Here is a 27,740-nt window from a genome sequence, read left to right on the forward strand (position 1 = left end):
ACATCCAAACCCAGCAGTGCACACGACCGTGACTCCAGCCTCTGCAGGCTCATTGACATGCAACTGAGCCCCCAGATCCCATATGGAGCGTGGCTGCAGATGGATGGACATATGTGGATCTGTGTGCATCTCCGCTGATGGAAACGTCCCAGCGCAGCCGTAGCGCTCGAGTGTGTGGTTTGCATTCGGGGCGAGAGAGAATTTTTCTCCCATTAAATAAATAAAATACGTTCTGAGCAACTTGGGATAAAGCCATTCTAATCCTTTTATCCTTTCCAAAGGAAAATGATTCCATATTCAGGGCACTGTGCAAACAATTAATTAGTCTAACGAAAATGAAAGGCCTAATTGCTCAGTATTATTACGCTCATTGGCATCCAGGCGTGACCAAAGAATAGGCATTGTCTTACCAGGGATAAAGCACAACTTTCCTGCTTTTGGGGCTTTTTTGATATTTGAACATCTAGCAGAACAATTTTTTTTTTTTTTTTTTTTTGAATGATGGTGTAATTCTCACTTCCACATGCAAAAAAGCTGGCAGTATTTGGAGACATCTGAATGAGCTGCTATACAATAAAAGAAGAGAAGAGGAGAGAGACCCAGCTGGTGTGAAATGACCTGGCTCAGTGAAAAGTCGATAAAGCTGTAACTTGTCTGAGTTGAATGACACCGTGGTGTCTTCACTGTGTCTCCAGCTGGAGACTTGATGCACAAAAGTGCTGCAACATTAAGAAAAAATGTATTTTTTTAAAGGAGCGCACCTAAAATTAAAGTACAATCATCCTTAATGCAGCTCCCTTTTCAATGATCTGCTGTTACCAGATGGAAAAGTGCTTTAAATGGATGCAGATGAATTTGTTCACTGTGGCTGGGGTCAGGTTACAGGAGCTTTAAAAAACTGAACCTTTATCATTCATGCATCTCTCATAACAAGGAGACAGAAAGCAGATGCTGACTGAATACTGACCTAGCCTGAAGAGTACGGGCCCAATAATTCTTCCTTTAAGCAGCAGATTCTCATGGGAAAATCCCCAAGATTCAGCTTTAATTACATTACCTGCCTAGTGCAGAGACTGGCAACCCAAAACTATTCTTTAAAAACAGTGTGGGTGAAATTTGCTCTCATTCACACTTGCACAACCCCACTGACTGTGTTCCACAGGGTTTCTCTGTAACCCAGAGCAAGCTGGTGTTTGGGGCAGGGGAATGCAGTTTAAACTTAACCAAGGGCACTTTGTGTTGCAGGCTGGCAGAGCTGCAGGACATGCCCACACAGAAGACCCCCATTATCAGCACTATCAGATGCTCATGTTGGAAATGCGGCTTCCCAGTGTAACCAGTGGTGATGGGTGAGCCTTGGGATCATCCCCTGGCAGAGTTTAACACTCTGAATTGATTGCAAAGGGATTAGGAACCCAAGCCTGGCCACCAAAACACAGTGGGATGCCCCTTCTCACGTGAAAAAGGTAAGGACAGACAACACAGGTTTGTGGCTGAAGGGCACTGCGCTTCGCAATGTGAAATCAAGAACATGTGGATCTTCCTGAAACCATTTCATGCCTGTAAACTGTTCATTTATGCAGCTGGGAACGATTATTACAGATGTTGTCAGGGCCTGAGACATAAAAAAATGAAAGACACAAAGATGTCATAGCAGGAATGGTCCGTCAGATGACTGAATATCCCAGCAACCTTTGTCAGGATGACTAACAAACATTCTGCTGAGCTCAATACAGCTGCTACTTAACCTTGGAGAGGCAGGCATTCCTTACTTGAAAAACAGAAAATTCCACCCAAACAAGGTTTTTCTTTTTAATTTATTTTGAAAATCTACCAATTCATTTTATGAAAGTATGAAATCCTACGTGGTTACATCAAACAGTTACATTACAATCCAGGTAATACAAATAATCACTACAAAGTTAGTTTTAGTTACTCTTGGATAACAAGTAGAGTTTATGTTATTTAAAATAAAAGTAAGTCACAAAGAAGAGAAAAAAAATAGCCTTGTGATTGTCAAAGACTTTAGTTTAAAGCAAGGAAACTACAGCAGACTCTCCTCATCCTACAAAAAGTTAAGAGAGAAACACTTTCAACGTTAATGTTCAATCAGATTCATCAAAGAAATTTAAGTGCACATATCTACTCTCTGGATAACAAGAATAGTTCACAAGTTCTTTGGAAACCAGTGTCAAATTGCATTCTCTGGAAATCACTTTTACTGTATAACATCACCATCGTCCCTGCTTCAGATGCATAAAAATCCTGTAAAATACACCAGAGCTCCAAATATGCTCTAATTGAATTCAGTGGGAGGATCAGTTCCTACATGCAGTAAGTACTCCTGATATAGTGAAATCTCTTTCTAACCCCCTTTCCCAGGAATGAAATTAATTTAATGAGCTTTGCTATCCAGCAATTGACACTGCAACTGCATTTCTGAGGACCTTTATGCACCTTTATTCCTCTCCATCAGCAACAGGACACACAAAGACACCAGGTAACTGTGCTTAGTAAGAACTTGGAGCTATGTAAACTATAAAAATCAAAGAACGGATCAAATTAATCTAGAAACTGCTCTCCTGACACCCATCTGACACACCTCCAGTGCCATTCGGCTGCCACTTCTGATGAGACATCTGTCAATCATAACTGCTTCTTAGGAAGCAGTTAAATGGACCTTAGATTTTGTAGTGGCATCTCTCATTGTGTGTGTGTAGTTTGGGGCTAAATATCCAATGTGCTACTGCTGCATATCATGCAACAGTTCCACAGAAGCAGGGAGAGCTGTTTATGGGAAATAAGGCAGGTGCAGGTACAATTCTGATGGCCTCTGGCACAAAGGAGATTCAAACAAATCAATCTCTTGTAGTCTTCATGTCTTTTGAGTAGGACACCCTAGAGGGTGCAAACCCCCAAATCTACACCCACACATGTGCAACAAACCTGCAGAACTCATTGCAGTACAGAAGTGAAGCCAGTAGCATCTTAGCAGGGCTTCTGAGAAAACTAGGTATTTATTCACAGAGTGTTTTTAACACTGATCGCCTCGAAGAACTTAAAGAAACCAAATGCTTACACAAAACTATACAAACTTTTCACCTGGACATAAAGTGCCATCAAACTATGGAAGCAAAAAAAGAAGTTACTGTTGAGGGCAGTAGCTACTCTAAGTGTCTACAGAAGGCTTTATTCCCCTGAAGCAGATAAAGTTTGCTACAATCCGGGAAATGGCACCAAGCCGGTGGGAATGCTACTATAACCAAGGCTACCAATTTCCTTCCTTCCTGACAAAAACCACTTTTACCCCACAGGCCAAAGGCAACTAGGGTACATTTACTGGTGGCTGACTGCAGGACTTTCCCCAGAAGGTAGTTTAAAATGGTAACAGATGCTGTCATTTCCCCCTCTCTGATATGATAACTATAATTTGTTCAGAGCATGAATTACCACAGATGGCCCCACCCTGCTATTACCACAGTGCCTGCTTGTTTTCTACCTCTACTCATGTAAATCTAACGTCAAATCCTCTTAAGAATCCTGAGCAGCCGTCCAGAATCACTTGTTCAACTGACATTTCTGTAATAATAAGGAAAGAAAAAAGAGTTGTGGGAAATTAAATGGCGCTCCTATTGCCAAGTTGTTAAAATTATATGGCAATATGCTTCCAGTAGTTGTAAGAAATTAATTTGTGGAGTGCTTACAAGCTTTACATCTACTAAATCTCAACAGGATAGAAAATGCTATTTAAATGATGCAACTTACAAGTGTTAAGGAGAAAAAAAAAAATCAGCACCAAAGAGTGAAAGAAGAAATTAGATTCTTGTGTGCCCTCCCATTCCTGGAGGCTGGACCTCTACAGCTGCGGAAGCCACGTGGGAGATCCTGGGTGAAGTACTTGTGTGTTATGTCAGCACCTGCACCTCTCCCTTCTGTCACCCTCTTCAGTGGATAAGGCTGGGCTCCACCCTGTAAACTCCACACCGTAAACAGGGTCTGGCTGAGCTGTTTGCCAGCCCCTCCACCAGCCAATCTCTCTGCCACTGCCTCCTGACAGTGCTAGCCAGAGCAGAGCAAGTGTCACTACTTTTTACCTGCTTTCCTATAATGCTCAGAAACCATAACGCTCAGAAAGAAGTGCCTGAGACACCTGTCTGTAGATGAGTTTATTCATTAGTTATGCCACTGTGTTATTACTGTCGTTCACTTCTCACAACAATGTCAAATACAATATAAAACTTTGGATTTTTCTATAGTGAGTGAAATCAAAGCAAAGTCAAAAGCCAGGCAGTGCTGGCAGTGCTGTTACTGCTCCATTCTGCGGGACAGAACCAGGGTAAGGCGCTTTGGCATCAGCACCAAGTTTAAGCAACAAGCTTCTAGAGTATGTACAAGTTTCCTGCAGGTGCATGGAAAACTGAGACCCCCTGGTTGTTCTCCAAGCTGCTTTGAAACTACAGCAAAATTTGTTTAATCCAGCAGCAGATCCTGGTACTTTTCCTAAGTACAGTACATTTTGATAGCAACATAGAAGCACGCGACACGAAACAGATTTGTTCAAGCTCACCGCGGTTCTGATGGGCTGCACACACCAAGAGGCAACTCAAAAAGAGCACACAACTCGAATCATCAGGACAACAACACCGACTCAAGGGAATTTCGGCTCAACTTTGTGAAGAAAGAAATAATTCACAAAGGAAAAGACCTTATTGCAAGTTGTACTGCTCAGCTTGGCCACTTCTAACACTGATCAGAAGTATCAGAAGCTACCAAGGAGACAAGGACAAAGAATTCCTGTTTTGTAACTCTGTTAAGTACAGCAAGCCTGCTTTAAAAATAAAAGCCCCCACACAATATTCCAAGTGGCCTCTTCTAACAGCCTTAAATCGTTAGATCAACACTGACAGGAAATACAGATTTCAGAACTAGTTCTGGCACCTTGCAATTTGGAAAACTGTTGTGCACGTGGGACTGAGGCAGCTTGTTTGCAGACCCCTTTCTCACAGTATCTTTGGGTCACCCCAGCTTCCTTCACCCCCCTTTGGAATGTAGGACTCAGCAGGTGCCCTCCTCAGAAGGCGCAAACTGGCAGCTGTCGTGGGACACGGTGTCGATGCTCTGCACCTCGGACTGCGGGTGGATGGACACCTGCACGGCGATCTCCTGGCCCTGCTCGCTCACGGAACCATCGTCGGAATCCCCAGCTGGGGAGTCGCTGCGCTTCATCTCGGGGTTGATGGGGAATATGGCAGCCTGGGCGCCGCAGCCTTGGGACTCTTTGTCCTCCTTGCTGACCTCATCGGGGTCGTCCACCCGCACGGCCTCGAAGATCTCCTCCATGAACGCCCTGCAGTTGAGGATCAGAGGTGGAAGGGGAATGCTTCTGGCAAGCTCTTCGATGTACCGAGCAAACTCCATGGTCTTAAACTGAGTGACTTTGGCCAGCTCCAGCGTTTTGGCAGATGTGATGATAGGGATACGCTTGGCTATCTCAAAAGCCTTCTGAAGCTTCTCAGCCCCTTCCGTCCTGAAGAACTCATTGATCGCCTTCTCTGTCTTGCGGAGGTGGCTGCTCATCATGCACAGACGGGTTATGTTCAAAATGAGGGTGATGGCAAAGGCAACGAGGCACACAATCATGTAGTAGATACTCATGTCTCCTGAGGTGAAGGTAACCCTCAGAGTGACTGTGTAATACAAGGTCTCATTATGGTTAATGCCTGCACACGTGTATCGGCCCCGGTCAGCAAAGTTGACCTTTGTGATGTTAAGGGAATTATCAGCAATCCTCCACCGGTCACCTGGAGATTGGAAAGAAATAAACCAAGCTCATGAAACAAAAATCACTGGGTTAACTACACATGTGCTGTTTGCTCCATCAACAGGAGTCAGAGCTTGGCAGTAAGCAGCCCACTTCTAGCATAACACCAACACTGCAGTGTCCTTTTCATGCTGGTGATACAGAAAGCCATAACCCACTTACCAATCCTACTGCTTAATGGTAAATTATACTGCATGCTACACTGGATTTTCCTCCTTCTCTCATCTGCACTCTCTAGAGTGCTTCTGGACTGCCAGCTCTTTCTGACAGGGATCCCAATTTTTAACTTGGGCTTTTGTTAAAAGACTGTCCTCCATAAAGTCTAATTTTCCATACATTCAGAATCAAAAGTCAACTGACCCACGAGAGAGATCAGTCTGTAAATGGCTCTGCTGGCAAAAGAACCCAGGATTTTCTTGAAGACATGGTTTTCTGCTGAGCATGCAGTGCTGACACACAAAACCCAAGTAAAAAGAAATCAATAGAAGAAGCTTTATACAGCATTTGCTGCGCGTTTATAACTTAGGGGGAAAACTGTTTTCATAACTCATTCTTCTAATTACTCTACTTTGAACTATTTTCATAACTTATTCTTCTAATTACTCTACTTTGAACTAATCTCCAGATGGCATTATAACTACAAAAAGGTTACCGAATACTTAAGGCAGAAAGATGGCCTCCAACAAATCCTATCAATTAGTTTGATGGTCTTCATTAATACTAATAGAGAAAAACACATGCATCTCCAAAACATATTTTTTAAATTAACAACTAACTACAAGGACAGAACTCTAAGAGCAAATAGCTAGAAAAATATACTCCCCCTCAGTACAAGAGGGTTAAATAGCACGTATTGCATTGTTGGCCATTACATACTGTGGTACTTTCCACAGTCTCACTGGTGGTTAAAGCAGAAAATAAATGCACTAAGTTACCATGCTTTAAAATACCCTGTAACAAAATTAAAGCACCGACTGCCAGCTGGAAAAGGTCACAAGTTGTGGACAACTGTGTTTAATTCATGTGTTTGGAAAAATATAATCTAAACCAGAGAAATAATAAGTAAAAACATCAGTTAGTGCCTGGTAAGGTGCAAACTCATTTCTTCTATATTGAGTGATTCTGTGGGGCACCAAAGCAGGATGGATGGACTGGGACAGAAGAACTCAGGTATAATTCACAAGCAAAGAGTTTTGTCTTGCTTTCTCCTTATCTCCCAACTGTAAAAATGGGAGGATAGGAAGAGAAAATTATAATAAAGCCCCAGAGGTTTTCAGGTACTGTATGAAAAGGGAATACTGAAGGACAGAAAACAGCAGGAAAACTCACCATCTTGCTGTTCAAGTAGGTGTCCCCTGGAGTTATACCAAAGGATATGTTCATACTGGCTGATGTTCAGTTTACATTCAATTAAAATACTGGTCCCCTCTTTGGCTATGATATCATGGTGTGCTGGAGAACTTATTAAAGCTTGAGACACTGCATGAAGTGATGCATTGAAAGACCCAAAAGCAACTGTCCTGTTAAAAGCTACATTTTCCACTGTGAATCCAACTGAAAGATCAGCACTAACAGTCAAAATTAACAGGCAGCAGCTGAGCTTCATGGAAAGCTAGTGAAAATTCTTTTTTCATTTAATATGGAGAAATGAGGTCATATGATATTAAGCTGTCTGTATTGCTCTGAGATAGGAGAGGAGGCTCCTGATTTGTTCTGTGATGGAAGATGTCTTGGATCCAAATGCACTTTTGAGACCATCAATATTTGAAGTGGAAACTGGAAGTCCAACTGAAAAAAAAAAAAAGGCAGTAAGTTTATTAATGACAGCAAGGTTACAGCATATTCAAATTTCGTTTCCAGTAAACAGATTTCGATTAGCATAACACAAACTGTCAGCTGAGAGGTTCCAAATCAGAGCTGTGCTCAGAACGCAGTAATGAAACGAGGGTAAGAAGGCATTAGCCCAACCTCCAGTCCACTAGATGTTCATCTTCCCAACCAAATAAATAATCTCAGGAACAATAATCATTAAGGGGAAAAAGGTTTTAAAAAAAGAACAAATTGTTCAGACTGCTTGAAGTGCATAATTATCTTTAGAAGTGCTTTCTTAATGGAGGAAGAAAAGTGAGAAAGAGGATGTAATTTCTGCCTCCCTCCCCACCAATATCAAAGTGCTTTTAAGCCCTGGTTTTCTAAATCCAATCTTTCATTTACAACCCAGAAAAAAGCCAGAGCACACACACACATCAGATTTTTAGCATTTATACATCTACTTACTTGATTTTAGAGGCACAATCAGTGTTAGATGTCTTAATACTATATAATATGCTTATAATTTCTTAGGAAAACTCTTGGCAGCCATAAAACAACAGAGAGGAAGTCCCTTTCTGCCCATCAGGATACTGCTGTCTGAAAACACTTCCTTTTTTGCAATCTCTCTTGCTGCTGCTGCATTTTATAAGACTGCTTCTTTTTATTCCTGTTTGTTTTACAATGAGCTCCTGTTGAAAATCTTTTACTCTGTGTTGCTACATCTCAGCAGTCATATCTCATTCCTCATCTTCTCTACCCAAACTTCATAGCAAATTGAAAAACTGTTTTGTCTAGGGACAGATTATCTTCAAATTAATGTGCACATAAGATATTTTAAGACATCAGGCTACAGCCTTTAATTTTATGTCTTTTGCACACAAAGATTTTCCTCTCTTACAAGACAGAATAAAACCAACTTGTAACAAAATGAGATGACACTGATAAATCTGTAATCAATTTTTCCGGCTGCTTGATTCAAGAAAACTTGTAATCCAATATGTGTTCCCTGAAGCTATAATTCCATCTAGACTGCTCCCTAAAAAAAAAATTTATGAAGTACAGAAGCCACAAGCCCAAATGTTATCCTAAAGAATATCTCACTTCATACCACTGACTGTGTGACTTCAAATTTATCATCCTTTCTTCTACCAATAACAGATGCTGTAGAAGCAAATTTTATAAATATCACAACAGAAAGGAACACATTTTCTTAATAAATAATGCAGACACTTCTCATCCTTCCAGAATCACTAGTTATCACCACCTAAAGCACTTATGAAAAATAATGAAATACACATAAAGCCAGGTGATTTGTACTAATTGTTTTTTATCAGAGAAAATCCAGGCATACTCAAGAGAGAGAAATTCTGCTGACAAGATGCTATCCAGACTAGGAATTTTTTTCAGTTAATTTGTCTAAGGTCAAACCAGATTCCAGACTTGACATCTGATGAGAAACGTGTTATCTGACCCATTTCCAATTCTGTTGCAGCTATTGCCAGAACCAGTTTAACAAGGAAGGCAAAGAAGACAGCTGTGCCCAACTCTCCTTCAAGCTTGACTAACCAACTCACGCACTGAATCCCGCAAGAGAAACTGGAAAACAGGCTCCCTACTTGTTCTTCTGTAAACAGAAATCCCTTCATCTGCCCTCTTCTTTTTTTTTTTTTAATCTTTGGCTGCACTCTGTTTTCTATCATGCCTTTTGTCCTTTCACTCAAGATGAGACCAGAGCTGAGAACTCAATTATACCATTGTGCTGAAGAAGCTACTTTCCCACAGTTAAACAGTTAAAAACAGTACCAAGGGCTCTTTCATTCCTATTTTTTCACCAGCTTTGGGGGAAGTGTTTACTGAGTCCTGCTGCCTCCAGAGAAGAGCATCCCATCCACAGCAATGGCACAGCTCTGAAAATGACGCAATACTGAGGCTGCTGTTGATCAACAACTATTATTCTGTTTGAAGGAGGGGTTTTAACCTTCCTTTTTTAGACCCCTGGTATTTTCAGAGTGTCTCAGAGCCTTCAGAAGGCTGCTGACAACAGACCTGCTTATTTTGGTAACCTCGTGCAGATTGCTTACAGGCAGGCTGAGGACTGCGAGCGGTTTGTGGACCACTGACATTTGAATTGCTGGAGCTGCTGTTTGAGAGTCTGTCACAGCTCGTGGTGGCAAGTGAGACACTGCAGTCACAGATCTTGAGCTGACATCATCCCACGACCCAGCTGCCTTCAGCTAAAAATGCCACTGCACTTAATGGCTTTTGCATGCATCAGACCTGACTTCACAGCACCTGATGCAGTTACAACTTTGCAGTAAAGACAAACCCTCCTCTTCAGTCTCGAATGGTAGGCACATAACAACTTACAGTCTTCTAAAACAATAACCTCCCAACTGATACTTTAGATTTATTACAGAACAATTCCAGTGCCTCCTGTACTTTGCCTGTGCTATTGAAATTTTAAATTATTAAATTTAAATTGTTAGATTTCCAAGTGTCTGTGACGCTCCTCCTAAAACGACATTAGGAATCTCACTCAATTATTTAACACAAGAAATACTCAGCAACATTTCCCCTCACAAGAATAATTATCTTCAGTAATTGCATATGCTCTCCACTATACTTGCACTGAGCCTGCATAATGTATAAACCATTGGTGATGGGTCATTTAATTTTACTATTAAATTCTTCGAGGTCTGATTTATTAGAAATTGTTTGTCTTTTGGAAAAGCCATTATTGCTAAGCAGACAATGATCTCTCACTGCCGAGTGCTGGGAACAATAAAACAATTTGCAAAATCCATATTCTTCAACCACTGCACTTATGCAAAACAGATGCTGGAGCTGATAAAGGACCCAAAAAGGATAAAGCATGATCAGTGCCAACATCAAAATTCCTCAAGAAAGTGTTAAGTTCAAGCAAAATAGATGAAATGTGCAGAATAGAAACTGGCTATTTTACAACTGAACCCGAAGCCGAGCTCAACATATTTAACCTTTATTAAACCATAAGTTGTGACAACAAATAGCAGCGGAAAGATAAAAATCTGTGATGCATGAGCTTGTATGAGTCATCCTTGGCTCTTACCCTGAAGAAGTGTATTCGTGTTTAACTCGGAGCACTCTAAGTAGTCCCACCGAGGTCAGTGGAAGTGCCGGTAGTACTTAAAATTACACACATTTATATGGCACTGCAAAATTGGGGCCCAAGAGGTTGCGAGTTATAACGGCTTTACATTCACTCCTTACAACATCGCTCCATACCTGGAGTAACATGGAGCAATAAAACCGAGACACACCTGACAGAGCACAGGCTGCTCTGACCGACTGACACTTCTGGCACGCGACGTGGAAACGAGTTTTGGCACTTACAGCGTGCTCACTGGGAACACTGCACGCAGATGGATCCAAATGGATCGCTCCAGCACGGAGAACACCCTCCTGCTCGCACCGTGATGCCTTGCAGGAACAACATTTGCAAGGCCCCCCCTGACCCCCTGTCAAACCAGGGAGACGCATTTGGCAGAGCCCTGCACACAATAACTCCTGGGAAGTTTATGAAAACAGACAGCATGGTCTTGACAAAAGCCATTCCGGGTGCTCCCAGTGCAGGAGAGGGCACAGGGAGGGCTCACCCTCTGCTGGCGCCAGCCAAGGTTCCGCCGGGGAGCAGCAGCACCCACAGCCCAAAATCCAACCCAAAATCCAAATCCACAGCAGACCAGGGCCAGCCTCGCACTTGATGGGATGTGTTGTTTCCCTTGGCTGCCTGACCCCTGTCACGGGGGTCACTCGCCATGGACACGGTACTGGCTGGGCACCAAAACCGGCTTTTTTGCTGTCAGCTAAACGACCGGGCACAAAGGCCCACAGAACAGAAACCCACAGCCCAGCCCTGCACGCTCCAAGTTCGCTTGTGGGAAATCCCTGCTCCTGCCAGGCTGCTGGAGCCAGAGGGACACCTATCCTGAGCTGGAAGGGACCCTCAAGGACCATCGGGCCCATCCCTTAGCCCTGCAGAGACACCCCAACAATCCCACCCCGTGCCTCAGCGCGTTGTCTAAACGCTCCCTGCGCTCTGCCAGCTTTGGGGCCGTGACCACTGCCCTGGGGAGATTGCCCCGTGCCCCACCACCCTCTGGGGGAAGAACTCCTTTCCAACATCCACCTAAACCTGCCCTGTCACAACTTCAGCCCGCTCCCTCGGGCCCCGTCACTGCTCGCACAGCAGAGATCGCTGCTGCCCCTCCTCTTCCCCTCACAAGCATGTTTTAACTACCATGAGGTCTCCCCCCCAGCCTGCTCTTCTCCAGGCTGAACACGCCAAGTGCCCTCAGCCGCTCTTCGCGTGCCTTCCCCTCAAGGCCCTTCACCACCTTCGTTACCCTCCAAACCCGCCCCTATTCCCGACCCCCCGCTCCATTTCCAGGCCAGAACAGCGCGGCGGGACCCGGGCCCGCCGCCTCCCGCTCCCGCCGCGGCCCGAGCCCGGCAGCCCCGCCGCTCTCACCGGGACGAGGTGCCGGGCCCGGCCCGTCCCGCAGCTCCGCCGGCCCCGCCGCCCGGACGCGCTTCCCCCGCGCCGGAGCCGCTTCCGGGGCAGCGCCGGGGCCGCTCCGCGCCGGCCTCGCTGCTCTCGGTCCGCCCGGAGCCGCCGAGGGTGAGGGGGCGGCGCGGGGCGATCGAGGGGCTCTCCGTGCGCCCACACGGGGCGGGGGGGTTTGTGGGGCCGGCGGTACCATGGGGGGCTGGAGGCGTCTGGGGCAAAGAGTCCCACGGGGGGACTCGGGGGAACATGGGGTTGACACGCGGGTCAGCCCCCTGTGGGGGTCGTGGGGCTCTGGGAGTGTCCCGGGGGAGCGGAGGCACAGGGAGACCCCCGCAGATGAGACGGGGGGCGCAGGGGCTGCCCCGGGCGGGTGAGCCGGGGCTGTGGGGTGACCCTGGTGCCGTGGAACCCGGGCCGCGGTGGCCGCTGTGGAGGGTCCTGGGGGCACGTGTGGGTGGGGGTCCCCAGCCCGCAGCCGGAGCCGCCCTTCCCTCAGGGCTGTCCCTTCCCGCAGGGCTGTCCCTGCCCTTCGCTCGGAGCCGTCGCGCTCCGTGTGCCCGGACTGCGGCAGGGGATGGCAGCTGGTGTGGCACCGGGGGGTACCGGGGGGCTCGGCCTGGCCCTGCCCGCGGGTCCCTTCACCCGCAGCGGGTGCGGTGCTGCCGGAGCAGCCCGGAGGAGGGACAGGCCGGCCCGGGAGCAGCGCTGCAAACCCGCTCTGGTGGGCTCCCCATCCCTGATGTGCAACATCTGGGTGGCACCTGGAGCACGTCTCGGGTTCTGGGGGTGTTAATGCCCTGGCAAAACTCAGCCTCAAGTAGAAAAGTGACCCAGTGACTGCCTCCCTACCTGCTCAGCTCCCTGACAGCTGCCCCCATTTGTATCCTACACTCTTCAAAGCGGCCGTCCCAAGCAATTTGTTTTCGCTTTTAGTTTGGTGGAACAAGTCATGGATTTGCATTATCTGAGGACCTTTTGTACCTTCGTTTGTTTTTCAGAGTTAGCAACCTTTTGTTTTTTTTTTTTTGTCCTGCAGAGAGGGTGTGTCAGTTAGATAAAGCCACGTGTTCCTGTGGGACTTTAAACTTCCAAGTATGACATTTCTTATAGCCAGATGTAATTTGGTGTACACGCTTGCTTAAAAACATAATCTGTGCATATGGATATGTGTGGCAGCGTTGCTGTGTTTAATTATTTAAAACACAAATTTGACGCTGTTGAACTAGTGTCAAAGTGTACAAAGGAGTAATTTTTTTATCTGCTTTGCTTTCTATGGGCGTTCTTAGTCATGTCTGAGAAAGGCAGTGGTGAAAATCTGAAAGAAGAAACCTCTCATGAGGAAGAAAATGAACAGAAAGCAGAGGAACTCGGCTCCTCTGAGAGCAATGAAGAGAGAGAGAAAGAGCTTGAGACTGTGCCTGTGACTCGGAAAAGACCTGAGCCCAAGCCCCCAAGCCAGCCTGATGCCACAGAAAAGCCCACAGCTGAAACCACCAAGGTATGTTCCTGTGCTTGCTCAGAATAATGGGACTTCACATTTTATGTCCTTGAGCATGGGAGAATTCTGAGCATAAGCCCCACTCCTCTCTGAAAATTCACATTTGCTGTTTCTCTGAAAAAAAGAAGCTGCACAAAAGTCACACGTCACAGGCTGCTTTTGTTCCTCTCCTCACCATAATACCTGCATCACTCTTCTGTTTTTCTTCATTAAAGGTCTCAAATTCTCCTGCAGTTCAGACAGGGTGGGGCTACTGGGGAAGCTGGGGGAAATCTCTTCTGTCAACTGCATCTGCTACTGTAGCTACTGTAGGTAAGGCTCTTGCTGGTGTTTGATAAATATTTTAATCATGTTTTGTGTCTCAAGCTAGTGCTTTAGAGCTTGTTTCCAGAGAAGGGGATTTCAGTTATAGCAGCCATTATTGGAAAAATGTCAGGAGAATTGTTCAAGTAATGGGGAAGGCTTGTACCAAAAGGTACAGTGAGATTAAGGAGATATTCACAGCCAAAATTACTTTCAAGTTTTTAAGGCGTTTGTGTAATTTTCACCTGGTATTTTAAACTGGTATTCAGCCAGTATTTACAACCTGATTTAAAAGCTGTGATAAAACCTTGGTTCATTATGTTGGTAGGTAAGCTGGATAGGAGGAGGTTTTAATACTGAGGAAACTGTTTTGAACAGGAGGAATCCAGAATAATAAAATACATTATGCACCTCTAATCCTGTTTCTGTTCTGATTTCTGTCTTCTCTAGGTCAAGGTATTTCAAATGTCATAGAAAAAGCAGAAACAACCCTTGGGATCCCCAGTCCTAGTGAAATCTCTTCAGAGTCTGGAGATATGACAAGAGGTCAGATTTTACTGCGTAAGATCAACCCTGAAATATTTTTCATAACAGAATCAGCCCCCAAATAACAGCACCTTACTTTTGACCTTGCATATTGAGACCAATAATAAATTAAAATAATAATTTATTGCTTAGTTGTGTTAGCTCTGAAAAGTAGTTAGGAAAATAATCCTAATTGTAGACTTGCTCCTGGCTGACACTTGGTGTCTGTTGATTCTCCCCACTCTGGAGCTGACAGGATCTTTTTTTGGAAGTGAGGAACCTAATTTTTTGCCTTCTAATGCAGGAAGTGAGAATCCTGGTGCAGGTGACGATGGCAGCTCCTTTCCTATTGCTGGGGCTCTTGAAGTTTTATCAACCATCTCTACTGCTGTCCAAAGCACAGTAAGTGAGTTGGGAATGTAGGAAGAAATGAGTTTAAGAGAGCTTTGGGGTTTTAACCTTTCATCTGAAATACTGTGAGAGGAAACTAACTTTGACATTTGTGGGATGAATGGTGGGAAACTGTTGCAGACAACCTTTATCCTGTACCTTGCTTCTAATTGGCACCTAATGTGTAAGATATGTTGAATTTTGATAGTTCTTATGTTGATACATAACAACAAAAACTAACAGTGGACTGTGCAGAGCTGCATTTCTATGCGTTTCACCTCTGGACTCTGTCATCTCTGCTCCCTTCCTTTAGAGTATTCAGGTAAATGCGGGGTCAGACTCATTCCTGGAATAGTTCCACTGATTTCCACAGAACTGTCTAGAGATGAAATCCATTCTCCTTTTCAAAAACCTCTGTGAAACTAGCCCAATTTGCTTGGAAATCAGCTTGCTCCTGTGACCATGAGAAATGCACTTCAAAGGAAGCCATTACCCTCAGAAACTGCTTTTGTGATCTGCTGTCTTGTCAATTTGCCCGTGAATCTGAAAGAGCTGCAGATGGAAAGCTTGCTCCTGCTTTTAAGGCTTGAACAAAAGTTAGCAACCAAAATCCACAGGTCTAGTGTTTTCTCACTGGAAGGATGAGCACTAAATAATTTAATGTGCTGAGAACCAGCTTGTTCACAAACTAAAAATGCATTTCCCACCAGATTGCTGCAGCTCTCTGGGTGCTGTAATAAACTGTTGGACCTTAATGTGTTGTGGCTCTTTCTATGTCCTTCTGCTCTCTTTGTGATTATTAGGGTTGAATTTTAGGGTGACAAGGACCCATTTGGCTTTTATGTGAATGTCCAGCATCACACTGTTGATATAAATCCCCCAATTCAATTTCTTCCCCTATATAGTCTTCTGCAAGTTTTACATGCTGTCTTTATCCAAACCTGATTCCTAGGGAAAAACTGTTATTAGTGGAGGTCTGGATGCCTTGGAATTCATCGGGAAAAAGACAATGGATGTAATAGCTGAGGGAGACCCTGGATTCAAAAAAACAAAGGGCCTAATAAACAGAACCTCTACATTATCCCAGGTATGGCAGTTCCTCATCAGCACCTCGTTGGTTTCTCTCATTTCTTCTCCCTTCTTTTGTGGTCCTTTCATTAAGCAACCATTTCAGCTACTGAAGTAAAAGCCTTTTCCTCCCGTGTTCTGTATCTTCTGGCACTGTCACGAGGCCTCTGCTTTTCTTGTTCAGGTCTTACGAGAGGCAAAGGAGAAAGAAGAGCAGCAGACAGCTACCAAGGTTACCATGGCTACGGAGAAGAAAGCCCATTATGGGTTACTGTTTGATGAGTTTCAGGGTCTTTCGCATCTGGAGGCCTTAGAGATGCTTTCCAGAGAGAGTGAATCAAAGGTAATGGCCTTGAGCATTTTGCTTTCTATTTTGAGCTCAGCTGAGCAGGCAAAAAAAAAAGATTAGAAATATGTGTAAATGCATGTAAAATCAAGTCTCAGAACTTGCTATAAAATGGTGATTACACAGCTTCACTTGGACCTCTGCATTAGTATTTGATGTTTACCTTGGGAGCAATTTGTCCTGTCCTCAGCAACTAATGCAATTCCCTTTACCCAACCAGCCCCAGGTCCTGCATGTCTTCAGTAACTTTTCACAAGTTGCTCTCCTCACACCCACTTGTTTGCTGCCTTGGTCTGGAGAAGAGGGAAAGTGTTGTAAGCACAGCAGAGATTGTCCTCTCTGTCTTGAGGCAGGGAGGAGGACAGATGAGCATGCAGTTTCAGAAGTCACTCACCTTTTTTTGTGAAAGAAATTTGAGTAACTCCTTAAGAATCCATTATTGCCTATCAGGGCTTCACAAAGAGGTCTTTTTCCCTTTCCTCCTTCCTGTAGGAACATACACTTTCTCATTACCATCAATCTGTCATGTTTTTACATGCAGTGTGAACTAGTGCTGCATTTTCTGTCCTACTGAATGGATTTATGATTCTCTCTTTGGCTGTGCTGCCCCTAATTAGGTGAAATCAGTTCTAAATGCCCTCTCTGGAGAGGAGTTGGACACACTGAAGGAGGAAATGGAACAACTCAAAGAAGCATTTTCTTTACCTGAATTCTTTGAAGAAGAAGAGGAAGAAAAGAAGGGTAAGAGAGTCCCAGGTTCTGGGAGGAGAAGCTGGTTCTCACTGAAATTCTCAGTGCACACCAGCCCTGATCACTAGCAGTGGGCATGACACCAAAGTTAAGTTTTTCTTTAGCTGGATGCTTAATCCTAAAGCCGTCTGTGGCCAGGGGCACGACAGGCAGCAACACCCTTCATTTCTGGAAAGCTGCTGTGCAGTAATTCTGTACCAAAAGGTACAGTAATTCTGTAGCAGGAATGATTTCTTGCCAGAGCAGGATTAGAGTTGTTTGACTCCTGGACAGTTCATACTGACCCTGAGCCAAGATGCAAATTCAAAGAGATGCTGGGTTTCCCTGACCTGGAGGGAAAGACTGCGAATAGAGTTGTCCAACCTGTGGGAAAGCAAAAAGCTTTTTATTTGTTTTTTAAATGAGAGTTAGCACACAGACCAAAGGACTCAGAGGTGCCTTCACACACAAGAGCTCTGATTCTTGAGGATTATGTGGATTTAAATGTAAATTTCTTACATTGCTTTTACCTAAATGCTCATCAGGGAGGGCTTACACACCTGCACTTGCTATCATTCAACATTTAATGTATCCTTTATATTTGCACATAATGGATCTCACATCTGCTCTGCCATATATAATAGGAGAACCATAGGCTCTAAGTGATATTTCAGGCTCTCCAAGGTGATGTTCAAGTTAGTGTGTTATAAAAGGCTGCCTGTAAAAACTAAAAAAAATAATAAAAAAGTGAAGTTACCTTAGCTACAAAACCAGAATTGAGAAGGCAAAAGCTAACCTTCAGGCACTGATGTCTCCACCTTTGCTGAACTTACCTTAGAAATTGTGTTTGAAAAGACTAGCTTTGATGCGTTTTTGCCTGAGGTGATGATTCAAAGAGAAATAAAGGAAACAGTTGACAGACTTGTGCAGAACTAGTTGTGCATTGAAGTTCTGCTTATTCCTGAACCTGTCCTTTGTCTGGATTCTTTAACCTTCCTTGTCCTTTAGGAGATGAGGAGTTCACAAAAGAAGTTACGGAGTTGTTTTCAGAATTGCACGTCTCCTCCAGGCCGGACAAACTGATTACGGTAAGTTATTTCTCATCTTTTAAAAGCTGGAGAGATTCCCCACAGGAACTGCTTCTCAGTCGTGCTTTGCTTGTGAAAATACCAAGTGCATGAAAACATGAAGCCATGTTTTAGATCCTTTGCCAAGGGTAGGCAAAGGAGATGGGCCTTGAACTTTATGGAACAAAATCCTGGTCTGTCATGTCTTTGGCTCTGAGCCAGCGAAGACACCAGCGTGTCTTTGCCCCGTCACTGGGCACTTGTGGGTGGTGGCAAAGATAACCAGGAGCAGCAAACCTTCAGCCACCACTGTGAAATAACCTGCAGTCATGAGGTGAAGCCCTCCTCTTGGTACAAAGCACCTGGCTTTACTGTGTTCAAGAGAGGAAGAATCACCTTTCTTTTCTTCATTTCACTACCCTTCAGATCCACCAAGTGGCAGCAGCATTCTGCAGACATGTTTTCAAAGCACCTCTGATAGTCTGGTTTTGCTGGTAAACTCCAGCACCTGGTGATAGAGGATTAACTGCCCTCAACTACATCAGTGCAGCCAACTCTCTACAAAGTCCTGAAGGCACTTAACGGATCATTTGGGGCATCATTTGTCCTGGTTCTTCTCACAAGCTCAGGAGTTGTAGTTTCTTCCTTCCTATAGAGAGATCCAGTACTCCATGTCTTTTGATGTGCAGGGAGGCTTCATTCTAGTAATTAATACTGTGGCACATCTTCATACAGGTGAGGACATCTGCTCATGAATGGATAGCACGATTCAACAGTAGTCTTCCTAAAGAAGAAAAAGAGAGTGAAGAAAGCCAAGAAACAGAATCCAGAGATGATGACCAGGACGCTAAAAAATCAGTAGAGGTAATGAAGGAAGAGAATCTGACTGCAGAGTGTTTATCTGGCTGCTGAGTTACAGTTCTGATTCCCAGAGTTTATGGGTTTCTATTTCTCTGCAGGTTCTGAGGTCTGAAAGGGCAGTTCAGTGATAGTATGTCGTGTGAATGACTTGTTTTAAACAATAAAAGCTGCTAGTTTTTGTGTGGTATAGGGAATCTTTTTCACTCTTGCAGGATATTCATGCATTTGCCATAAGAAGCCTGGCAGAACTGACAGCCTGCTCCATTGAGATGTTTCACAAAACTGCAGCTTTGTTTCTGTATGGTCAGAAACAGGAGGTGACAGCCACAGACAGAGCCAAGTCCCTTTCACAGTGAGTGCAGCCCTTAGTAAATGTATAGCATATAATTATTTACTTACTGATTAAACTGTCTAATAACTCTTTGCAGATCCATGCAATGCAGGGCTCTTGAATTCTGCATGGGTGTTCAAATTTGGGGAATTTGGCAGATTTGTGATGGGTGGCATCACTGTCTTCCAGCAGAACTCGACTGTCTCTTTCCAGCTTAAAGAGGTTTCTTGCTAAAAAGGAGGAAACCCTACTTGAAAGCTTTATGTAGTCAAGAAGAATGTTTGCCCTAAGCTTGTGCTAGTCAGTAGATAGACATTTAAAACATGACAAAGCAGTTGTATAAAAGTGATTCTTGATTCTCTCTTTGTTAATCATTTAGTATGCCAGATACATGAGACTGTACAATTACTGCCCAGGAGATACTTGGCATGTGTATGAAATATGCATCACTTTCTAATTCAGAAAATGACACTTGCCAGTTAAAAAAAAAGGCAAGTTAGTACTGTTCCTTCCATAATAGATGTGTCTGTCCCCTAAATGCTGCTTCAGTTCTTCAGCCTCAATTATTTATATCCCCTCTCTAATTTATTTGGGGAGCTTCTGAATCTTCATACACCATTTCTATGCTCCATGTCAGTTTTGGTTTAATTTAATTTTATAAGCATAGAAACAAGGCATTTATGTTTTAGAGGAACACTAAAAGAAAGTTCGTCCTGAGGACTGTATTTACTTCACGGTTTTCCCTCCCTTCTTCCACAGAATGACAATCATGCTGTGTAAAGAGCTGTCAGCTTTCTCTAAAGAGTTTACAACATGCTTAACAACGGCAGGGGTAAGAGTTGCACCACAGTTCTCAGGAATGAGATGTGTTTGGTTGATTACAGCCTTGGGATCTTTGCCACGAAGTGCTTTTTGTCTTTGTGTGTTGACGTATGCAGTGTTTTTTCCTGTGAACTCACCTTCTAGGCCAGTGTTCCCCAGATTGTGTGCTGAGCTTTTGAGTGTCTCCTGCTGCATCCAGCCTGGCACAGAGTGTGGGTGGGAGTTGGGGCTGACAGTACTAGGGAGGCAGAGGCAAATAAGTTTTGTGATCCTGTTGTGGATTTTCCAGAGCACTCAGGTGTTACTGAAGAGTGTCATTATCCCTGAATTCTCCACTTGTCCCCAGTGCATCTGAAGATGTGATGTGTGTATTCATACACGACCTGTGTTGGGCACATGCAGGTTACTTTGTCCTTATTTGCATGCTACAAGGCAGCTGAGCTTGTGGCTTAGCTTTGCTCTAGTCAAGGGAGCAGTGGTGGTTTTAAACTTACTGAGGATTTAGCTTTATCTTGCTTGAAGAAATGTGATCAAATTTTCAATCAGGATAATATATGTCTGATCTCTGCAGGTCAAAGAGAAAGCAGATGTGCTTAATCCCTTAATCACTGGAGTGTTTTTGGAGGTCAGTTGTGCTAACGTTAAAACTTTAGGCTAATGGTTTAAAAATAGATGTGCTGGTTCTTTCCACTTCAGTATCCTTATGCATGCCAAGTTCTCTAACCTACGGTCTAAAATTGTGCTTACCTGTCTAATAACTTGAAAGTTTTAATAAATGTCTAGATTTGCACAGGATGTGAGTTACTTGCTGAAGAGTGAGCTTTATGTGGTGTCAGCTGACAGTTTCCATGGGTCAGAAGACATATATTGAATTCAGCAGTCTGGATTTTTAGAATTTAAATGTCCAAAGTCAAACCTTAGACAAGTTCAGAAACTGGCATGCAAGAGTCCCAACACTTCCTTGCCATGAGGTTGGTTCTCAATGTTTGCAAAGCTCTGCAGTGTGGTAGGAAAGGATTGTTTCACATTGGTGTGTTCTTCCTTCCTGCCACAGTGTGGTTGTGCTTCACTTAGAAATAAACTCTATTCATCTGTTACTGAAAACAGTGTCCTGCATTTGGATTGCACCTGATCTTGTTTGGCAGTTTTTAAGCCAGTTGCTTTTTTTTTTGCCTAATGGCATAAATCCCCTGAAAAACTTAATATTAAATTGGTTTCTGGAATAAAGCCTTTAAAATCCAACAAGCACTAGGCTTCTGTTTCTTCTGTGCATTAATCAATGCTGTTTGAAATGAGTATGTGGTTAGTAAAGCTGATTGGCAGTGTAATTATTCATGTGTGTATTTTGATTTTTGTTTTCACAGGCTTCAAACAGTGCTTCCTATATCCAAGATGCCTTCCAGCTCTTGCTGCCTGTACTGCAGATCTCTCTTATTGAGGCTAGAACGGAACTATCACAGTAATAAAAATCCTTCTAATTAAGAACTTTTTGACCTTCCCACTTCGTAGTTTCCGTGCTGGAGAATGATGTAATGGCTCTTATTAAAGGGAAAAAGATGAACTCTGTTCGCTGCTGCAGGAATGGTGATTAAGTGCAGTCTGGCAGTGACAGCTCTTACAGCGCACTGGGAGATGTGATTAGCATAGTCCAGGCTGGTGGACAACGTGACAGACTTAAAGTGCAGATTGCTTCTCTGTTTTCATGGATTGTCTGTATCTTTGCACTGAAATCTCTCTGCTGTATGTGTTAACAAGCTCTTTGTCTTCACAGTCCAGAGAGCTTCTCCAGTGCTGGAGAAAAGAGTAGCAGCTGGCTAGTTAAGAGTTAGCTAAAATCATGGTGTGATCTTTTAAGTCAGACATAATTAGGTTCCTGATAGCTCTGTGCTGGTGTTGAAGTGAATATTGGTTAGGAGGTGCAAGAAAAGGCAAATATTTATGATTACGAACCTTGCAGCTCCTAGGCTGGTAAGAATAGAGCAGAGAGGATTCCTAATCAAGCTGTTGTTGCTGAAGAGAAGCCCCGGCTTCCTGAAGATGTCTGTACTGACTCAGGGATGTGGCACAGAGACTCTCACCAGGGTGCTGTTTCTCATTCTCTCACAGTCTGCTTGCTTCAGCAGGAGCTGGGAAAACGCTGATCTGGCCCTGAGAATGCAGGTACTTGGCTTTATAGCAATAAATGAGAACTGGCTAAGAGGGTTTGATTTGTGTTTGGGCAATTTAATGAGAGAATTTAGCAGGAGGATTCCCCTTCTTCAGTGCAGCTTGACATGTCAGCCACAGACTGTTCACAAACTCACATACTGCTTTTCTTCCGTTTCTGTGTAAAAACACTATAATGCAATGATCCTTCTTGGAAGGTATATTAAAGTAGGGAGAGAGGAAGCAATTTGGTTCTGTTAGTGGGAGTCCTAATTTGTCTCAGAAGCTGCTCCACATACGGTATCTGTTTCTTTGTGCTGTGCAAGTTCCCTGCTTTGTTCCTTTTTCCAATTTCTACCTTTTGAGCCTACCAATGGGGAGGGAGCAGCCTCTGTTGGAATCACAAGAGCAGAAATGCACAGCTAAAATGGAATTTCAAGAAGTCCATAATAGCTAACCAGAGGTGACTGAGTGTCACACCTGCCTCTGCACTTGCTCATTGGGAACAATGATGCTCAAATCCCCTTTTGAAAATCCTGTGGGTTTTAGCAGGTCTTGCACATCTCTGCTATACTGAAGGCTTAGCATTCCTCTGCTCTATTTGTGCAGTAGAGAAATGTTTTTATTATTAGAATACCTTTTGGCTGATCCTCTGATTTTATATATATATATGGAAGAAGCCTTGCCTTAGTCATGGTTAGACCGATCAGATCTCTAAAGAGAGAGGGGGGTTTCTCATCTTAAGGAAAACTGGACTTAAAAGAAGTGTGTCTGGGGTAAAAAAATCTGCACTAAAATAAACTCTGTATTTTTTTCTTCTTTTGGTGGATAGCATTATTAAATAAAGGATTTGTTTTGACAACTGTTTCAGTTTAAAGCTATCAAGTGGGCATGAATGAAATAAAAGAACAGTGGGGTTTTTTTCAGCCCTGACTGTGGTTTTTGGGGCAGGGCCGGGTGCAGCTCTGGGGTCAGGACAGCTGGGGCTTTTCTCATGGTAGGGTATTGCCTCCTGGGAACTCCCAGTTCCTGCATCAGTGCAAAATGGCAGCTTTGCTCCTGCCACAAAGCCAAAATTTACAGAAATGTCAGAAGAGAAGAAATAAAGGCAATGGGGTTTTTATGAAGCAGCAGCTGTTTTTCTTGCAGATAAAATCTACTCACCTGCAGTGCTTTAGTGCAGAATAGTGTAATAATTAAAGGAAATGAAGTGATTTTTTTTAAGATGCAGACGGTAATTCTTTCAGTCATGTGCCCACCTGGATTTTGTTATAGCAGCCAATACTCAAACATGCACCAGCTTCATTTGTGTGCCAGTGCAAGGGCTGCAATAGACAGACAACAAAAACAGTTCCACAGTTGCTGAAACCTTCCTACCCAAAGGACTCATCAGAATTCAGCATCCAACTGTCTGGAGGTCTTACTGCTTGGCCTTGCCTTGCTCTTGAACCTAATGAGAACTGACAGTAATTTGAGCACTTCTGGTAGTGTTTGGGGAGGTGAGAGGTGGCTGAGAATAGATAAGAGTCAGCTAAGATGCTGGCAGTGACTTGGAGGAGTAAAAAAAAAAAATAAAAGCCTGCCACAATTATTTTTTTTCCTTGGGAGAGATTCTGTCAGCTGTAAAAGCTGCTTCCTGGCAGCTGCTGTGGAAAGGTTGAAAACATAAAAAAGGTTTGGTTTTGCCGATGGGCTTCGGGACGTGCTCCCAGTCCTTGCCCAACCACCCTCCCAGGGACTCATTTTCCATTATTAAAACCTGAATGTTCAGTAGCAGCAGAACCTGTGACAGAGTGGGAAGTTGTCCTCGTTGGGAAGAAGCAGCAGCTACACTGCCACTGGTGGCTGTGACAACAAGGGGACAACTGTCCCAGGTCACCCACGGCACAAATTACATGGCCTGACTCAGAGGCAGGAAGGGGAGAGCTCTGGCATTTCCTTCTCAGGTGTGTACGCTGGATCCTAAATAAACAGTGGTTTGTGATCATGGGATTTAAGCAGAGACTGGTGTTCTGTAGCCAAAGGCTCCTCGGCACCGAAATGGAGGACATAGGTGGCCTGTACGGTGCCAATTCATGTTTTCTGGGGGTTTCCTTGTCCCTTGCAGCTCAGCACTGTGACAGCAGCTCAGTGTTGGCCACACACTGGTGATTTGGGTGCTGGCAGGTTGCTTTCCCTCCTTCCATGGCAGCTTTGTGCCCACTGCAGGGTGGGAGAAAGAGCCTGTGTGGTCCGTGGGCCTGTGGATGTCTGTGGCTGCCACTCTGCTGTCCTGCTGGGGGGTGGCAGCCACCCCTGTGCTGGGAGATGCCGGTGGCTCCAGCCTGCCTGGATGGTCGGGATGGTCCCTGAGAGCCCATTCCCTGGGTGATGCTTTGTCCCCATGTCCAGGAAGGGATGGCAGGGCTGTGCCCTGGGCTCTAACTGGAGGATGCTGGGGGCATCAGAGTCCTGAGAGCCCAGCTGGGCTTGGCAGGGAATGAGCAGTGAGATCACCAGTTAAAAATAATCTTGAGTTCAGTATTTCTGCAGGAGGATCCTCCTGAGGGGGCAGGAGCTGCTCAGAGGTGTGGAGTTGGATGCCAGTGCCGGTCCCAACATCCTCCCTGGATCTATTCCATGGTCCTGCACTGTGCTCCACGTGCACGTCTCCACTGGCTGCACTGACCTGGTGGCTGTGTCGTGTCAGGACAGGCAGGATTGCTGGCATTGTTTATCCCAGGACTGAGTGCTGGCTGCAGGAGTGCCCTGAATGACTTGTATGTGAGCTGGAGCATCTCTGTAAGAGCACCACAGCTACTGATTGTGAAGTGGGCAGCAACAGGGACTCTGCTGCCGGCTTGCTGAGCTGCTCCAGGGTTCATCCACCCTTGATGTTAAAACCTATCCCTCAATTCTGATCTAAACCTGCCAAGGGGACTCTTGCTCTGAGTTTGTGGCTGGTATGGGCTGTGGAGGAGGCCTTGGGCAGACACAGCCAGGTTTTTGGGACAAGTGACTTCTGTACAGCTGGTTGCTCCCTGCACAGGTTACCCAGGGTTAGTCTCACTTGCTGGGAGGGGGCTCCGCGCTGCAATTGCTGTAAATGAAAGTCAAATGACTGGAGGAGCAACTTTGTTGTAGAGTTTAAGGTGTTAAATGGGGCAAATCTTACGGGAGAGGTAATACCTCCGATTAGGGGGAGAAAACAAATTAGCCGGGTACACAAGGCCTGTCTGACATTATTGTTACTGTTATTATCCCATACTGGTGCTGTTAGAAATGAGGGCATTGCATTAGAGAGAGAGCACATTATGCAAGTGTTCAGACCTGCTGGTAACTGCTCTCTGCTGACAGGTATTTACTTAATGATATGTTGGAGTGAAAGCCAGCAGCAAGGACAAGCACTGAAGGGAGCTGGGAGTGCTGAGCTCTGCCTTGTCTGGTCTTACCTGAATCTCCTGGAGTCACCTGACACCTCCCACTGAGAGGGAGCAAGGACCTGCCTGCTGCAGGTCCCTCTCACCGTGGTTTTAAGGACAACCCCAAAGTCCCTTTTCTGCACTTCCAGCAGGGCCCTGGCCACAGCACATCCCCAGATAGAGTCCCCAGTGCCCTCGCTGGTCCCAGGGCTGGTCCCCGTGGCTGTCTGCAGCCTCCAGAGCTGCCCTGACTTGCTTGCTGCAAGGTCTTTCTGCTCCTGCCCGTGCTGGAGGCAATGCCTGCTGTGGGTACCAATGGGACAGGTCACGTTTCCGGTGTCATGTGCTGTCCGTGGCAGGTGGCAGAGCCAGTTTTTCTGCTCCAAAAGTGGGACTGGGGAGGAGACCACAACACTCAAATACCCAGATCCCTGGCAGCTGCCAGCCAGGCATCGAGGAGGCCACTTGTCTTTTCCAGCACCAGGTAAGGCGCTTTCCTTTGTCCCTCGTGTCATCCTGGGAATTTACAGGCTCACATATGTATTTTACAGGCGGGAGAAGCAGAGCAGGGTGAAGCAGAGGGTGCAGCAGGACAGCTTGTGCCCCATGTGGTGTTGGGGATGGCAATGGGGCATCACACCTGAGCCTTGTGGGAAGGACTTCAGTCCCTCGGGTGAGATGGGAGTGGGCTCACTGTGCCCTGTGAGCCTGTTGTGCCTGGGGGGTAAGGCCATCCAGGCTGTCGCATCTGGAGAGGTATGAATATGCAGGTTTGATCCATTAGCCAGAGGTCTGATCCAGCTGCACCTCACACTTTGCTCGGCTAAGGAGGACAATGCAGCTGGTCAGCGGGACCATCAGCTGGTCGCTGGGTTTTGCTGGTTTGCCTGCCCAGGCTTTAGGGAACCAGCTCATCTGGGTCAGGTGAACCAGCCTGCTTGAAACCCGTGGTGGCCAAGGCTTGGAAGGAACAGGCAAAACTGGATCTGCTAGTCCGGGATGGGATGGGATGGGGAAAAGCTGAGCGTTGGCAGCCATCATGACCCATGGCTGCAGGGGGAGGCTGGGTGGCACCCCCAGACAGGAGCTTGTCAGAGCCCTGGAGTGTGGGAGCCTACCCCACCTCCTGGGAATCAGCAGGGCTGGTCTCCCAGGTGTGGAAGGGAATTAAGGGTTTGTAACCCCCACAGAGGCATTTCTTAGCATGTGTTGGGCAGTGCTACCCCCTTCCCAGCCCTGGCTGCTGGGCTTTGGTCTGGTTGCCCATCTCCTAGTGCAAAGCTTGATGTCCACCTCTCTGTACCATGTGCCTTCCCTATCTGCTCCCCTCTGGCAGTGAAGGCACAAGGCAAGGGCATCTTCCTGGATTTGGGGCTGGGCACACACCACAGGAGCTGTGGAGCAGCTTTGGTGAGGAGACCCTGGGATCAGGGCATCAGCTACACCTCCTGCACCTTCCCCGCACCTTCCCAGGGGCTGCCTTTTCTTTTGTTAACGTTTGATTATTTTAATGATTTTAGATTAAAATGTAATTATTTTCAATTAGTAGTTGCAGTTCTTAATTACGGAGATGAATTAGATTACTGTTCATTATTAATTAGATTTTAACTTTGCACTGATTACGTCTTTTATCCCACACTCCTTCTCTCCCTGTTGAACCTGTCTCTCCCCTGATGCCACCCCAAACCCCACTGCTTCCCCCTCCCCTGCAGCATCCTGGGGGTTTAAAAACCTGTCTAGAAAATACAAATCAACATTATCAGCTCAGAGGCTGCAACCGACTCTTTTAAAAGAGCCACTAATACCAACCATTGAAAAACCCACTAATATTCTGCTTCCCTCCATCACTGGCTGGAAGAGAAGCTGTTTCCTAATTACTTGCTGGGGCAGGGAAGGACCCTGCTCTTCCCTGCAAGCAGAAGGGACATGATCCCTTTGCCCCTGCTGCCCTGTTGTGCTCTTTGTGCATGAGAGGGAGGGCTTGACCTGCCTGGGCTATTTCATGGGATTTGTTTGGGCCTGCTATTTTTAAAGCAAGTTGTTTTCTTTCCTTTCTTCCCATCTGCCACCAT

The 27,740-nt window shown here is 45.2% G+C and overlaps 2 protein-coding genes across 4 annotated transcripts; one reads left to right on the plus strand and one right to left on the minus strand.

The window, feature by feature from the left end:
* Nucleotides 1-1,809: 1,809 nt before the first annotated feature.
* MFAP3 (microfibril associated protein 3) lies at nucleotides 1,810-12,212 on the minus strand. Of its 3 annotated transcripts, none has more exons than XM_050311985.1 (3): nucleotides 12,144-12,212; nucleotides 7,151-7,609; nucleotides 1,810-5,801 (listed from the first exon to the last, which is right to left on the minus strand). In XM_050311985.1, exons 2-3 carry the CDS (start codon nucleotides 7,425-7,427, stop codon nucleotides 5,056-5,058), a joined length of 1,023 nt encoding a protein of 340 aa, XP_050167942.1. In that variant the 5' UTR covers nucleotides 7,428-7,609; nucleotides 12,144-12,212; the 3' UTR covers nucleotides 1,810-5,055. The 3 variants fall into 3 exon arrangements, with proteins under 3 accessions (XP_050167942.1, XP_050167943.1, XP_050167941.1); XM_050311986.1 differs by lacking the exon at nucleotides 12,144-12,212 and adding an exon at nucleotides 10,722-10,859; XM_050311984.1 differs by lacking the exon at nucleotides 12,144-12,212 and adding an exon at nucleotides 8,099-9,763.
* An 11-nt stretch (nucleotides 12,213-12,223) lies between these two features.
* FAM114A2 (family with sequence similarity 114 member A2) lies at nucleotides 12,224-23,129 on the plus strand. Its single transcript, XM_050311983.1, has 14 exons — nucleotides 12,224-12,293; nucleotides 13,469-13,680; nucleotides 13,896-13,992; nucleotides 14,434-14,529; nucleotides 14,813-14,910; nucleotides 15,851-15,985; nucleotides 16,151-16,309; nucleotides 16,930-17,053; nucleotides 18,050-18,129; nucleotides 18,844-18,972; nucleotides 19,182-19,321; nucleotides 20,060-20,132; nucleotides 20,694-20,747; nucleotides 21,487-23,129. The coding sequence occupies exons 2-14, from the start codon at nucleotides 13,471-13,473 to the stop codon at nucleotides 21,583-21,585; spliced, it is 1,494 nt and encodes a 497-aa protein (XP_050167940.1). The 5' UTR covers nucleotides 12,224-12,293; nucleotides 13,469-13,470; the 3' UTR covers nucleotides 21,586-23,129.
* Nucleotides 23,130-27,740: the final 4,611 nt, after the last annotated feature.

The sequence above is a fragment of the Myiozetetes cayanensis genome, unplaced genomic scaffold, assembly GCF_022539395.1.
Source record: "Myiozetetes cayanensis isolate MyiCay16 unplaced genomic scaffold, myiCay2020 scf17, whole genome shotgun sequence".
Taxonomy (NCBI): Eukaryota; Metazoa; Chordata; class Aves; order Passeriformes; family Tyrannidae; genus Myiozetetes; species Myiozetetes cayanensis.

Excerpts from the sequence above, each read along its gene's own strand:
- MFAP3 (XM_050311985.1), bottom strand. The coding sequence starts at position 7,427 with ATGAAGCTCAGCTGCTGCCTGTTAATTTTGACTGTTAGTGCTGATCTT. Across the intron at positions 5,802-7,150 it reads CCTACTTGAACAGCAAGATG|GTGACCGGTGGAGGATTGCT; the intron begins GTGAGTTTTCCT and ends TCCAATCTCCAG.
- FAM114A2 (XM_050311983.1), top strand. The coding sequence starts at position 13,471 with ATGTCTGAGAAAGGCAGTGGTGAAAATCTGAAAGAAGAAACCTCTCAT. Across the intron at positions 13,681-13,895 it reads CCACAGCTGAAACCACCAAG|GTCTCAAATTCTCCTGCAGT; the intron begins GTATGTTCCTGT and ends TCTTCATTAAAG. Across the intron at positions 14,530-14,812 it reads GTCTGGAGATATGACAAGAG|GAAGTGAGAATCCTGGTGCA; the intron begins GTCAGATTTTAC and ends CTTCTAATGCAG.